The sequence below is a fragment of the Perna viridis genome, chromosome 11 (genome assembly GCF_037379345.1).
Source record: "Perna viridis isolate PV_CMFRI_1.1 ecotype Kerala chromosome 11, ASM3737934v1, whole genome shotgun sequence".
In the NCBI taxonomy this organism is placed as follows: Eukaryota; Metazoa; Mollusca; class Bivalvia; order Mytilida; family Mytilidae; genus Perna; species Perna viridis.
The window spans coordinates 31,968,922-31,983,937 of record NC_142455.1 but is presented as its reverse complement, the minus strand read 5'-3'; the positions used below and the strand labels follow the sequence as shown (position 1 = coordinate 31,983,937).

Genomic DNA, 15,016 nt, shown 5'->3' with positions numbered 1-15,016 from the left:
ATGAAACGCGCGTCTTTAGCAAAAGAAAACCAATTGATATGATATTCTTGTGAATGCAATTGCGAGTGTTAAAACATTACCCTATTAGTAGGACACGTGTAGCCGGGGAAAAAGTCTTGAAATATTCCGAAATACAACTATAAAGCTATATATGGAGAAGAAATTTTTGGACAACCATTTTACTTTCAGAATTTGTAAAACATTGTGTTTTGTAAGACCTTATCTTTTCCTACAAATATTAATATTATTATAATTTTTGTTTTTGAAAGCATGGTATTTTAAGTTGATGATCATGTGTCTTTCAAAATAAGCATTAAGGATTTCAAGAAGTGGCAATGTTTAATAAATATTGAGTAGTAAAAAAAATAATGTAGTTTTGCAGTTTTGTTGCATTAAAATTAAGCAATTTTATTTTACCATTGTGTTAAACTCGATAAAAAGTATTTTCAATCGATAGATAAAAATAAAATAACTACTGTAAAAAAACAATGGGGAAAAAGTGGCTATACGATTACAAGTATGCTTAGTTAGCAAAAAAAAAAATACTCTCGTACTTTTTCTCATAAAACATCTTTTATATGTATTCTGTTATTGTGTTTGAAAGAAAAGTTAAAATATAATTTTGTGATATTGTGGATTCTTCTGCTATCTTTTGGAGACAATCAGTTCAATACTACTATCTGAATATAATAGCATTTAAACCTATGATTTTTCAACACTGTATACTTCTATTCCCCCTACTCAGTTAAAATCCCGACTTAAAACATTATGCATCGTTGTGTCACCAAAAACGATGGTACACCTAGATACAAATATATAGTTTTTGGTAGAGATTCCTCATACTTTGTAAGAAATAATTCCAAATCATCTTCTAAATATACAGAGGAAGATGTTTACAAAATGCTGGAATTTTTAATCGACAACATATTTGTCCAGTGTGGTGGACGTGTAAATAAACAAACGGTCGGCATTCCAAAATGGGCACAAATTGTGCTCCTTTACTTCCTACTCTATTCCTTCACTCTCATCAGAAAGAAAGAATATTGTTTGACTAGATCCTTCAATCTCAGTTTCCGCTATATATATATATATATATATATATATATATATATATATATATATATATATATATATATATATATATATATATTTCCTTCACATAACTACACATAGAATACAACTATTGAATATGAATTGTATTAAATCAATTGTTTAAAATAGATACCATTACAAACAAACAAATCATTAAAGGTTGAATGCTAGTGCATTTTTTATCATTTTCTATATCAGTTTTATATAGGTGATTACAATATTAAAATACGCATGAAAAAAATTTCATTTTGAATCAGTTGTTTTATTGCTTTTTGTTGACATTCAAAACATGCAAGATAAAAATACGCAATATCATAGGGTCAAATTGATATATCAAAACATGACATTATAGTTGAAACTATATGAAATATCTATTTCAAAATTGTTGTAAATTTTTTTTACAGCAAAGACTGTTAAGAAGGAGAAGTATTTGTGAAACAGTAGTTTTCTAGTGCAGGTGCAGTACTAACACTATTCACCATATTTGTGCGTGTGCAGTATACATACCCTACAATATTATTTTATCACGACGCGTATCTGGACTAACGGTGATCATTCTAAATAAAAGTATGGAAAGTATGTATGTTTTTTTCTCGAATACAATTTGTCCAAAGTTCATCCTTCTGAATCGATTATATTAAAAGAAATCATTTTCTTTCGGAAGATAGTAATTACTTCCAATTTCAATAACAATTAGAGTAAAATATGAAACAAACGAGTGTTGACAGTGAATGAAAACTTGGGTTGAAGAGGGAAAATGCACTGTTTTCTTAAATAATGCGAAATGCTTAGTAAAGTGGTTTCTCTTTCGGTAGCATTTCATTTAAGACCAACCTTTATTAAACTTTAGTTGATAGCAAGCCAGTTTTCAATTGAATATGTCGTATTTTCGTTATTTTGCAAAGACTTTCAGTGATCTTGGCACCACACATTTTTGTATTTTTTGTACAATAAAAAGAAAGATGATAAAACATACGTGCACCTCAAACAGAGCTAAAGATAGGCTTTTCCCACTATATTTGATAAAATTAAATTAAATTTTGCTAGCTGTAGTAGCAATTCTGCCGTTGTAAATAATGACGTATGCAACACTAGATAATCATACTCCTTAACTAAATTTTTGCTCTTTTTAAAATGTTAGTCCAGTGCCATAATGTTCACGCTATATGCATATTTATCAGCTTGGCTTGAAAAATAAAATAGAAAATCATCGCAAAACTATTTCGGACTTTTGTAAAACAAATGCAAACGGCTCTGAGTATCCTGAAATTCAGTGTAAGTGGCCATAAAAAGAATTAAATGCCGAGCAAAGCGAGTCTTGAAAAGTTTTTGGGGCAGACATCAGGACTCCACCCGTGTGAAAACCGAATTATTTGCTATTCATCTAATAGGGGCATATAGGTGAGTCTTAAGTTCTATTGTGTCCTTGAAGATTGTCAAGGTTGCATTATTTACTTATTTGATTTAGCCAAGAATTTGAACATTTTGTTGAATAATGATCAGTGACATAATGTACTTGTCTGACCGTCGGACCATCGCACTATCGAGCCGAACCAATGTACCTTTATTATTAAAAGAGTAAAACAAAGTCCTACTTTAATACATTAAGTGGATTCAAGAGAAATTCAAATATATGACATTGCTTCTTGTTGTACACCTCAATTTCCCCGTATTCTTCAATATAAACATGTTTACATCTGTTGTTTCTAATATTAAATGTTAATGTTGGGATGTTAGTATTGGCTAAATAGATCATTATACACGTAAAACAAGCACGAACAAGGTTTTTACCTGTTCCAGGCTAGCGGATATTTAATACGAAAGAACACATTTTTATTATACTAATTATATGATTTACTCTTAACATTTAACCGATTTATTCGTAACTTCGTGAATGAAAAAGTAATGGTATGCGAATTTTTGCATTGATCAAATAAACAAAACCCCCAGAAATCTAATAAATAAATAAGAAATAAACGATGTCAATCATCTGTCTTAGCACTTGATACAGTTGAACTAAAATTGCAAGATCAACTATTGTATCGAATCTACCGTTTGAGCAAAACAAAGAACAAAAAAAAACGATATTAGTTCGGTTTGCAGTTTCAAATACTCTTTCGAATTATTCATGCAAACAAAAATAAAACAACCTAAAACATATATCTATGATATATTATAATTTCTACTGAAATATTAAGTTGCCTTTTTTGGTACCAAAAAAAACTAAATTATAAGTGTTAATATAACATTGTTGGTTTTTGTTATTTAAAAAGTAATTAAAGGAACCAATGTTATAGCGGTAATCAAAAGAATGTAATCCAGGGACAAAGATCAGACATGGAAAACAGATATACACAACAAAGAACATAAAGTAACAAAAGCAAATGAGCAACTCCACTAAAACTAAGAGCATGGACCAGGTGCACCGGTAGGGTAAGCGTCCCATGATTGACCTGAGACACAAATTTGGCATTATACATAACAAGCAAGAAAGGGGCCTAAATACTGTATTGGGGGAATAGAAATAAAAATATCGACCTAGCCCGCTAAAAAAGGTTTTGTGTGCAAATGTCTATAGTTAACTTTGTCGTCCGTTTGGCCAATATAAAAATCTGGAAAAAGAGAATATATATCAGGGATATGACAGTATTAATAATATATGGTTAGAAATGTTTTGAATATGTGATAAGGAAACGAAAATAACAGATATAAAAAAAAAATGTGATTTTTTTATACGGTTGTTTTTTTTCTCGGAGTCATCTATAAGAAAGTTGATGTAAATATTTAGGGATACGCCTGGGTTGGTAGTAATAGACGACTAATTAATAATATGCAATGCTCTGAAAATATGACATTCTTTAATATTCTTTAGTAGAATAAATGAATCAACATTCGCTCTGTTGTAAAATATGTGCTATTTTCGACCGGATGCAAGTTCACAAAATTATAGTTGTCTTTACAGAACACTGAATTTTTATATGGTGTGGATTTCCTCAATCGCTGTATCATGGTAGTATGATTTGATTCAATATGTAAGTTAAGGTAGCTTAGGCGTAGGGAGGTCAAATATGGTGAACTATATATATTTCCAAGACTTACGAGATATAATGTTCGGATGGAAGTAATATTAAATGTTATCAGCTGTGCACAACGAGTGTACATACTTGAGTTGAATTGATGAAAGTACATGTCACATTTTTAGGCAAAAACATGTTATATAAAAACAAATAATAAAAAAAGAAACATTTTGCTTGTTCCCAGTTATTTTTGCGGGCAAGGTCGACATTTCTATTCCAATCCCCAATAGAATATTTAGGCCCCTTGCTTAGTCGCTATGTATAATGTCAAAAAAAAATGGAATCCAACGTACATTTGCTGCAAGAAATTGAAATAAATGACGTTGTTTTGCCAGCGTATCTGATAAAAGCTTAGGAATACTCTTTAGAAAAATTGATATAGGCTGTGATTTTAATAAAAAAAAAGAAGTATGTTCATGCATTTATAACACAGTCGCTTTCCTAATATACACAATTAAATATCATGTTTTATGTTTATTCATCAATATAAATTTGACAGTTTATGATTTGTGTGTTCTAATATAGGACAAATTTGGAATGCTCATTTAATTATTCAAAAAATACTCAAGTCTAAGTGTTATAAAGATAAATGTATATATGACAGTGTAAGTGATCAAAACTAAGTAGATACATTATCCCCAGACAAAAGCTAATTCCTTTGGAAAAATCGCATTACTCTCTAAAGTTCGTTCATATTTATAATGTAATGTGCCACCAGAACAGGGTAAAATATCGCATAAACTATAAAAATAAAAAAAAGAAATAATGTCAATATTTCTAGCTACGTCTGTCCATGTTGATTTTTCATTTTTACTGCCATCATTCGGCATTAATATCGGCCTGTCACCAAAACCGGTGGGATCATCAGCGTTTTGGTTTGTACTCACTTGTACTCGATATGAATTGAGTTCGATTTTAGTGTACCTTCCCAGGAGGCACCTTATAAAAACCTACATTTGAAGAATTTCGTAATTTTATCACAACACTGGGAAATGCATTGTTCAGATTTGCAATAAAACAAAGAAGTTACGAAAGTATTTAATACAATTACTATACCACTAACAAATACGGTACATCATAACAATATTCCAAACGTGCATCTCTCGTCGGATCTGGCCGTAAGACCCTCATTAAAGAGTCTTACTAATATAACGTTTGCTAACAATACAAACGTAGATAGGGAAAGTTTTTCCGAACATATTGTAGGTAAAACGAAGGTAAGACAATTAGCAATAGCCAAAGCTACAGATGGCATTAAAAAATTCCAAATGTAAAACTCTCTCCCTCGTTTTAGAAATGCCTTAAGTATAAATCCTGTCATAACTTTGTCTTTCTTAAGCTGAAACATCTTCTTCTCATATGCCAGTGTATGTAGACACCATTCATCATTTTGCATATAGATTTTTAAACTGTCATTTACTGATAAATATTTAACTCTTCAAACCTGTCGCTGAGATACAGTTTTGAGAAATCAAGAGTACAAGTCTGAGAATCGAAAGGATAAAACATAACATTTACCAAAAAACAGCTTCGATATTCAGGTAAAGCCACCAAGTTACTAAACCACTCGATGAAACCGTAGCCTGGTCATTGTTATTTATTGGATTCAGGAGAGTATCGTCCGTATCCGCTGATTTTTTTATAAAAATATCAGGCTTCCATAAAAAGTTGACTGGTATGTATATCTTATTTATACCGCCATATTCCGATCGATTCCACGTTAAATATTTGGCCGTCCATGACATTCTAAGCATTCCCGATGTCACTAGAATTTGAGTTTTAATATCAAGTTTTTTTGATCGTTTGTATATAGAACATAACGGATACTTTCAGTGGCAACTCGTTATTCTGCACAGGAATTACTCGTTTATCATAGTTTGCTGTTAATTTTCCTTGCATTAATTTTTTTTATAGCCGTTTCCTTGCCTTTAGCAGGAACGAAAAATACCAACATCGAATATAAAATTATACAGAAGTAAATCATAACTTCAGCTTTGAACAACATAGTTGAAATGTTTATATATCTCCATTGACAACATAGAACACACCTACTGCATAATAACAAATATCAAGATCAAAATGCGTTGAATATGCAAAATACTGATATTGACAATGGAACTTTAAATCAATCGATTTTCACAATGCTGTATTTTTATAAACATCATGTAATGTTTAGAAAACAAAAAGTCTTATCAGATAATGCACAACTTTTAAAAATCTCACCCCATATATTGGTATTTATGTTTTTTTTATGTCATAATCAATGTAAGTTTCATTAGCTTCATTCAACGTACCATTTAGGCATGCTATATATATAGATATAAGATGAAATTGTAAGGTTGTTAACGCCTATAAAATGTACCTACAAAGAAACGCTACGCCGTTTAGTTAAAGTACTAGTTAAATTTGATATAATTGTTACAAGTAAAATGTATAGTAATTGATTTATAGATCCAATCATTAGATTTGTTTTCAGATTCCGTCACAACATGAAAACACGGTAAATTACAATCATCTTTAGTAAAGAGACCAAAAGAGGATAACACATATTTGTACATTGTAGTTTCCACCATCTCTTTTTTGGGTAATTTAGTTTCAGTTTAGGTCTTTTCAGTACTATTATTCTCTACGTCTACCTCTGATAATACACATTACATGTAATACATTTTGCAAACAAAAAGAATGTTGTTTTGAGCTTTGTCTTCTGGTATGACAACATATTTGTCATGTATAGTAGAAAATACCTCTGCTACATTGGGGTCTTTGAAAAGTGATGTATTATTGACACTCATTGACCAACTTAAAACTTTCATTAGTTTCAAAATTAAAAACCTCATGGCCTGTACCCACTCTAATGCATAATCATACTCTTCTTCTCGTTTTATCCGTTTTCTTGCGTAGTCCTGCAATACAACCATAAGAACTTTAAATTTAAAGTTATAATTCCAATTCACGGAGCGTAATTCACGGTACTTGGGACCTTTAGAAAAGACCTTACGCAGAGATTCGTTTTCGATGATGCTCAAATATCCCGTAACGACTTGACCGGAATGACCATATTTGAATGGAGAGTTTTTGCAAACACAGTCAGATGGTTAGGTCTTGAAGTCCTCAATCTTGAGGTACTGCAATAGCCTTTTATAATTGAAAATGTTGGATAAAATGGGTGAAGTATAGGAATATGAAATAATTGGTATTGATTTGTCTTTGAAATATGGGAAATTTTGTTGGTAACGTTTTTGTGATGGGGGATGTTAGCCAAATCAATTGCATCTATACCTTTATTGACAAAGGTAGTGGAAAACTTTTCTGATCAACAGTTGTGTTCGTAGCATACCGAATTGTAATGATACTATTTAACGAGAGCACTCCTCTGTGTTCGGATTAGACAGCAGGCTTTGGAATATTGTTATCGTTCAGTTTATAAGTTAGTGTAAACTTCCATTGTAAATATCCTAGATGTATCTATAAACATTGTACATGCATTACACATTGTAGGTAATTTAAGATGTACTAATTACTGCATGGAAGAGAAACGGAAGAAAACTCATGGTAACTTAAGCAAATAAAATTCACCAAAGCAGGCCTTCCAGTTACCATAAATAATGGTTATCATAAAACTTACTTTGAATATGGAGAAACAAAGATTGCGAATGGTGATCTATATGGGATTGATCAAACATCATTGGATGATGTTGGAAAAAATGTGTGTATAAATGCATGTATAGTTGTTTCCTCTCATACATGTACTCTGTCAAATACACATATATCTGGATAAAATTAAGACTTAAGTAGTGATTTGATAATCAAATCATTACCCGAAAAAAATACAACACTGGTTCAAGGTTGCATTCAACATTAAGTTTTGTAAACTTAATGGTACACATCTGGGAATCAAAAGGATACTTTAAAAAAATGGCGCAACTTGTTTTGAGATTTATGTATGTCTGCAATGAAATTTTTGCCACTTAATGTAACGGTAACCTGGTCATTGTCATCTATCGGCCCAAAGAATGCATCTTCCTTGTTTATTGTGTTCGGTAATATATCTGGTCTCCAAATACAGTTGCCTGGGAGTTCTATATATATACCGCCATATTCTGATATATTCAAACATCAAAATTCTAAAGATGAATTTCATCATTTAAGTATATGTTTGAGAAAGTAAGAGTCTGTTTAAAGCAACGCTCTTGCTGCTAACATGTGTAACAATATCAAGCGTGGAATTTTCATTACAGAAGCAATGTATATCAGTAAACACGTGTGATTTATATGTAAAGATTTTACATTTATACTGCAGCTTCGAAAGGTAAATATGCTGTTTCTCCTAACTACACATTGAATTCAACTATATTGAATATAAATTGTATTGAATGAATTGTACATTATATAATAACAGGCACCATGATCAATGAAACTTTAAATAAATTGTTTAAAATAGACACCATTATCAACAAACACACGAATAAAGGTGCATTTTATAATAAATGATTTTATTATGTTGCATATCAGTTAGATATAGGTGATACCCGTATTAAAATACATATGAGGAAATTCATTTTTAATCATTTATTAATTATTATTGCTCCTTTGTGATTTTCGAAACATGGAAAATAAAAATATGCAATACTTACATTTGTATCATAAGGACAAATTGGTATATTAAAAGCATGATATAATAGGTGAAAAAAATATGAATATTTATTTGAAAATTGTTTATTTTTTGACAGGAAAGACTGTTAAAAGGAGAAATATTTGTGAACCTCTAGTTCAGATGCACAACTTACACTATGCACATTAGTGTGTGTTCACTATACATACACTACTACATCATTTTATCACGGTGCGGAGTGTTAGCGGTAATCCATTACGGACGTTTGGTGACCAATTTCAGTAAAAGTGTATGTTTTCTCGAAAACAAATTGTCTAACGTTTTAAAATCGGTTATATCACAGAGTGAAGAAAATATTTCATTCTAAAGACAGTTATTACATTTAATTTCAATGAAAATCATAATAAAACTATGTTACATGCAATTGTGGGCAGTGAATGAAACTTGGGTCAAAGAAAGAAAAATTCTCTATGTTCTTTAATAGCATGTTAATTGTGAGTAAAGATGTTTCTCTGTTGGTAACATATACAATTAACTTACCTATATTAAACGTTTAGTTGATAATAAGCCAATCGTCAGTGAAATATGTTCAATTTTTTTTAATTTTTAAAAGACACGGCCTTTCGGTGATCTTGGCACCTGACTTTTTTGTGCTTTTTGTGAATTAATAAGAAAAAATATAAAACTTATGTCCATCTCAAACAGTGCTAAAGTTCACCTTTTTCCACTACATATGAATAAATTAAATTAAATTTCGCTAGCTGTAGTAGCAGTTCAGTCGTTCTGAATTTTACTCAAAAAATAAATCTGTACTATTTTTAGACATTTTAGTCCTGTGAAAGTAGTAATTGAAAAGAAGAAAATCAAAGGCTTACGACTTGAGAAGGAAAAAGATTAATCAAGAGAACAAATGTTCTAGCGGAAATCAAGAAGAATGTATTCAAGGTAAAACAGAAGCAAACACCAAAACTAAAATAAGCAAGGTTACACGCCCGTCGAAAAAAAATAATAATCAACCGAACTTCACCAGGTATAATGCTTTAAAGTCGGGATTTTAATTGATCAAACGCAATAGAAGTAAATGTATTCGAATTTAAAACCATAGGAATTCTTGTTATTATACTCCGATATTAATCTAGCAATGGGATTTCAAAAAAATGTTCGAACATTTCAGAATATTTATTGAATTAACAAACCAGGTAGTTTCTATGATATGCATAGAACATGGTAAATTTAATCCAACGGAATTTTTTGTTCCAATGTAAAATATATTTCATATATATGTCAAAAAGTAATAATGCCAATAGATGGCTCAGAAAACGCCTTTACATTTCCCAAAAAAGCAACCAAATCTTGCACAAAATAAAAGTCATCTCCCTTTTTAATACATCTAAATGCTTCCTATGTGATTTATTTCTCTTTAACATTTTGCAGCTAATCAAAAAGCAACATTCAATTTTGAGGAAGGATGCATTTGCGATAGGAAATAGCTGATTCTTTTTTGGAAACGAAATTTGGCACATAGATGTGCCACACACTCACTACTTAGTTTTTGTGTGCACGCACTCTTAATTGACCATGGCGTAAAGCACATTTAATCAAAAAGCTTACAACTTTAAAAGAATGATATATCATAAATCCAGTATATCCTACAGTTGTATTATTGTTCTTAATTTCTTATATCGAGTAATGAAGGAAAGCGTTCAGGCCCGAATGAGGAAAAATGAACGTAAAACATTTAAGATGATTTCCCTGCCTTGAAAACCGTTTTGGCAGGAAAATATGTACCTTAACAGCTACAACATACAACATAGCTCTGTTCTATTTAGGACGGTAGACAGCACAACATCAATATAAAGACAAGTGTAAGACAAAAAAATATATATTATGGACAAAAATAGTTAACATATGACAACAGGATTATATTTGTTATAAAAAGACACTTTTTTTTATAGTTTTATACCCAATTCTGATTTCTAAGAATAAAAAAATCCCTTTTTTAATATTCCAAGAATAAAACAATCCAGTCTTCAATATTCTAACAATATTTAATAGCACACAACTTTTAATCGACACGAAACCCAATTTAAATAAAAAGACCTATTAAATGGTTTTCAACACCGATTATGAATGGAGTAAATATTACAATTCTTTTTGACGCATTTGAGTGTATATTTTATATATACATTATGTTAAACAGTAATGTAAATGATAGATATGACTCCCAATGTCATTATCACTCATGAAAGTTTCAGATCCATAATATGGAACTAGCGTGACGTATTATTCGTAAATATTACAAATGTTAACAGTGATCAAAGGAAGGAAGAATCCAAGGAAATAAAATGTTATCACTCAGAACAGGGGTAAATATATAACTTTTTTCTATTTAAAGCCCGTCAGGCTAAAGGAAGGAGATATTGGGGGGAAGGATAAATATAATACCTGCTCCAAATAATTTCAAATCTAAGATTCATAGTTCTAGAGATCAAACGTTTTGAAAGACATTAATTTTAAATATTACAATCAACAAGAATACAAAACCTTTCTTTAATAGTGGCTTTTTTATTCACTAAATGAAAATAATACATACCGAGTTTCATACTGCTTAATTTTAGCACTACAACACCGACATTTAAACTGCATCAATATCTTCTACTACGCAGTATTTAATTCAAAATTGTCGCTGCTTTTTATCATCAATGCCTACTTGAAACGACACAAAGATCACTAATTAAAACCATGTTAAATGCCATGCTTTTAAAATCAAAATTTATGATAGCATTAATATTTGTAGGCAAAAAGGGTGCCTTGAAAAAAGCACAACATTATACAGATTCTGAAAGTAAAATATTGTTTTTTCTATTTTTTGTTCCAAATATGGTTTTCGGTACATTTAAAGATAACTTCCCCTCTGCTGTACTACTAAAAGGTCAAAGCTTTAACACTCGAACTTAAATTCACAAGAATATCATATGAAGTGCTGTCTTTTTTTTTTTTTAACTTAAACAACTTAACTATCAAATTATGAAAGGAAATAACAAAATTGCATGACTAAGCCTACGAACTACTCTTTTTAAGATTACCACCAATATTATCTTCAGACAAAAGCTCATTCGTTTGGAAAAATTTCATTACTCTCTAAAGTTCTTTCATATTTATAATGTAATGTCCCACGAAAACAGAGTACATTATCGCATAAGTTATGGAAATCAGGAAAAAAGAAAATATATCAATATTTCTAGTCACGTCTGTCCATGTAGACTTGTCTTTTTTACCGTCATCATTCGACTTACATGCCCAACATTTTCGGCAACAACCAGTCGAATCCTTTACTGTTTTCCTATTCGTTGCACTTTCGTCTACTGTAGATGTTTTTTGTTCTATTTTCTCCTCATCAATTGTTTTTACTATATCATCCGGGATCGTTGTCGAGGGTTTTTTAGAAGTTGTACTATCTTCTCCTCTATCAGTTTTGAGTTCGTTTCCTTTTACTTCCTTTTCTTCTTTCTGAAAAGCGGTCGGGTCGTCAGCTATTCCTTGCGATTCTATTTTTTCTGTCTCATTTGGCGTAGATGTAGAAGGTTTTTGAGAAGTTGTACTATCTTCTCCTCTACCAGTTTTGGGTTCGATTCCCCTTTTTTCCATTTTTTCTTCTGCTCTAGAAGTATTTTGTTCGATTTGCTTCTCTTTAAATCTTATTTCACCTTTATTCAGCGTAGTTGTCGGGTTTTTTTTAGATGTTGCACTATCTTCTTCTCTATCAGTTTCGTGTTCGGTTTCCTTTACTTCCGTTTTGTTAATCAGGTAAACGATCGAGCCGTCAGTATTTATTTGTGTCACATATTTCCAAGATGTCGAAGGTTTTTGAGAAGTTGCACTTTCGTCTGCTCTAGAAGTATTTTGTTCGATTTGCTTCTCTCCAAATCTTATTTCACCTTTATTCAGCGTACTTGTCGGGTTTGTTTTAGATGTTGTACTATCTTCTCCTCTATAAGCTTCGTGTTCGATTCCCTTTTCTTCACTCAGCAAAGCGGTCGAGTCTTCAGCTGCTGCTTGCAATTCTATTTCTGTCCCATTTGGCCTAGATGTCGAGGTTTTTTGAGAAGTTGGTCTTCTTCCAACTTCATATTTTATAGGTTTGATATTAGTGTCCTTTCCATGACAGCGGTGTGTAAAATACCTACATTTGAATAATCTCGTAATTGTATCACACATTTTTAAAATGCATTGTTCAGATTTGCAATAAAACAAAGAAGTTATTGAAGTGTTCACAATAATAACTACGCCACTAAGTAGTACGATGCACCATAACAATATTCCGAACGTGCATCTCTCGTCGGATCTAGCCGGAAGACCCTCATTAAAGAGTCTCACTAATACAATGTTTCCTAAGAATACAAACGTGGATAGGGAAAGTTTGTCTGAACTTTTTGTAGGTAATATAAACGTAAGACAATCAGCAATAGCCAAAGATACAGATGGCATTAAAAAATTCCAAATGTAAAATTCTCTTCTTCGTTTTAGAAATACCTTAATTATAAACCCTGTCATAACTTTGTCTCTCTCAAGCTGAAACATCCTCTTCTCATATTCAAATGGCTGTACACACCATTCATCATTTTGCAAATAGGTTTCTAAACTGTCATTTACTGATAAATACTTTAACTCTTCAAACGTGTCATTGAGATACAGCTTTGAGAAATTAAGAGTACAAGTTTGAGAATCGAAAGGATAAAACATAATATTTACCAAGCAAACAGTCTCGAGATTCAGGTAAAGCCACCAAGTTACAATACCATTCGATGAAACCGTAGCCTGGTCATTATTATTTATCGGATTCAAGAAAGCATTATTCGTATTCACTGAATTTTTTATAAAAATATCAGGCTTCCATAAAAGGCTAACTGGTAAGTATATCTCGTTTATACCACCATATTCCGATCGATTCCACGTTAGATATTCGTCCGTCCATGACATTCGCAGCAATCCCACTGTTGCTAATATTTGAGTTCTAATATTAAGTTCTTTGATCATTTGTATATAGAACGTAACGAAAACGTTTATAGGCAACTCGTTATCCTGCATAGGAATTACACGTTTATCATAGTTTGCTGTTAATGTTTCCAGTAATATATTTGTTTTAACCGTTTCCATGCCTCTAGCTGGAATGAACAACACTAGCATCGAATATACAATTATACGGAAGCAAGTCATATTTGCAGCTTTAGACAACATAGTTGAAATGTTTATATATCTCCACTGACAACATAGAAAACACCTACTGCAAAACAAGTGTCCAATGTACAAAATATTAAAACTTATTATTTACAATGGGACTTTAAATCAATTGATTTTTACGATGCTGTATTTTTATAAACATCAGGTAATGGTTAGAATACAAAAAAGACATATGTAATGCAGAACTCAATCCAATCTATCTAATTTTTTTTCAGATTCTGTCGTCACAAGCATATGCAAATTTGAAAGGAATAATTCCACTTGTATTTGTACTTATCACTCGTATTACAAATATGGCAGGTGTTTAAAATATGGACGAAAAATATCCTAACTTTAAAACACCATGAAAATTTACAGACATCAAAATATCAAGACATGACTAACATGTTAAAAGAGAATCAGGAACAATTTGGGTACACAATGTAGACGATAGAAAAAAAATAATTACACAGAAGAACTGCATTATAATTACAATTAATATATATTACGTACTCTTTTAAATGTCTATGATTTGTGTATATTTGTTTTAACAACAATGTTAAATGTTATCTTCAAGTTTCCTTTAATATTTCACACCATCCCTTCAACATCATAGCACAAGTTGTACGTTATGCCAGAGCTTGTTGTAACTACGCAAACTTCAAACAGGATTATGTTGCTACATGATTAAAGTCATTACTACAGAAATTTTATGGTCGTCATCATGAACTCGTAGATAGCTACTGTGTGTGGCCAAGTAGTAATTAATGGCCCAATGAAAACATGAATATGGAATTACTTTTAATTCAGACTCAGAAGACATACCACAAAATGTAATACATGGCTGAAGGACAGTTCATCTAAAATAAGATATGAATTATGGTGTAAATCTATATATCAGTATATATATCTACTTGCTTTCAGAATATATATACGACAGCCTTAACAACGAACCTAAACCTTGATTACTCATACAAACAATTGTCTGTTTTGTAATAGATAAATAGAATAATCA

General features: G+C 31.2%; 1 protein-coding gene across 2 annotated transcripts; it reads right to left on the bottom strand.

Annotated features, from left to right (window-relative positions):
- Positions 1-4,640: 4,640 nt before the first annotated feature.
- Positions 4,641-14,071, bottom strand: LOC148603746 (uncharacterized). Of its 2 annotated transcripts, XR_015916575.1 has the most exons (3): positions 12,078-14,071; positions 11,375-11,490; positions 4,641-7,072 (listed from the first exon to the last, which is right to left on the bottom strand). XR_015916575.1 is itself a non-coding variant. In XM_088552641.1 (2 exons), the coding sequence occupies exons 1-2, from the start codon at positions 14,017-14,019 to the stop codon at positions 11,456-11,458; spliced, it is 1,977 nt and encodes a 658-aa protein (XP_088408767.1). In that variant the 5' UTR covers positions 14,020-14,070; the 3' UTR covers positions 11,327-11,455. The 2 variants fall into 2 exon arrangements, 1 of the variants encoding a protein (XP_088408767.1); XM_088552641.1 differs by lacking the exon at positions 4,641-7,072 and having other exon boundaries at positions 11,327-11,490; positions 12,078-14,070.
- Between the last annotated feature and the right edge of the window lie 945 nt (positions 14,072-15,016).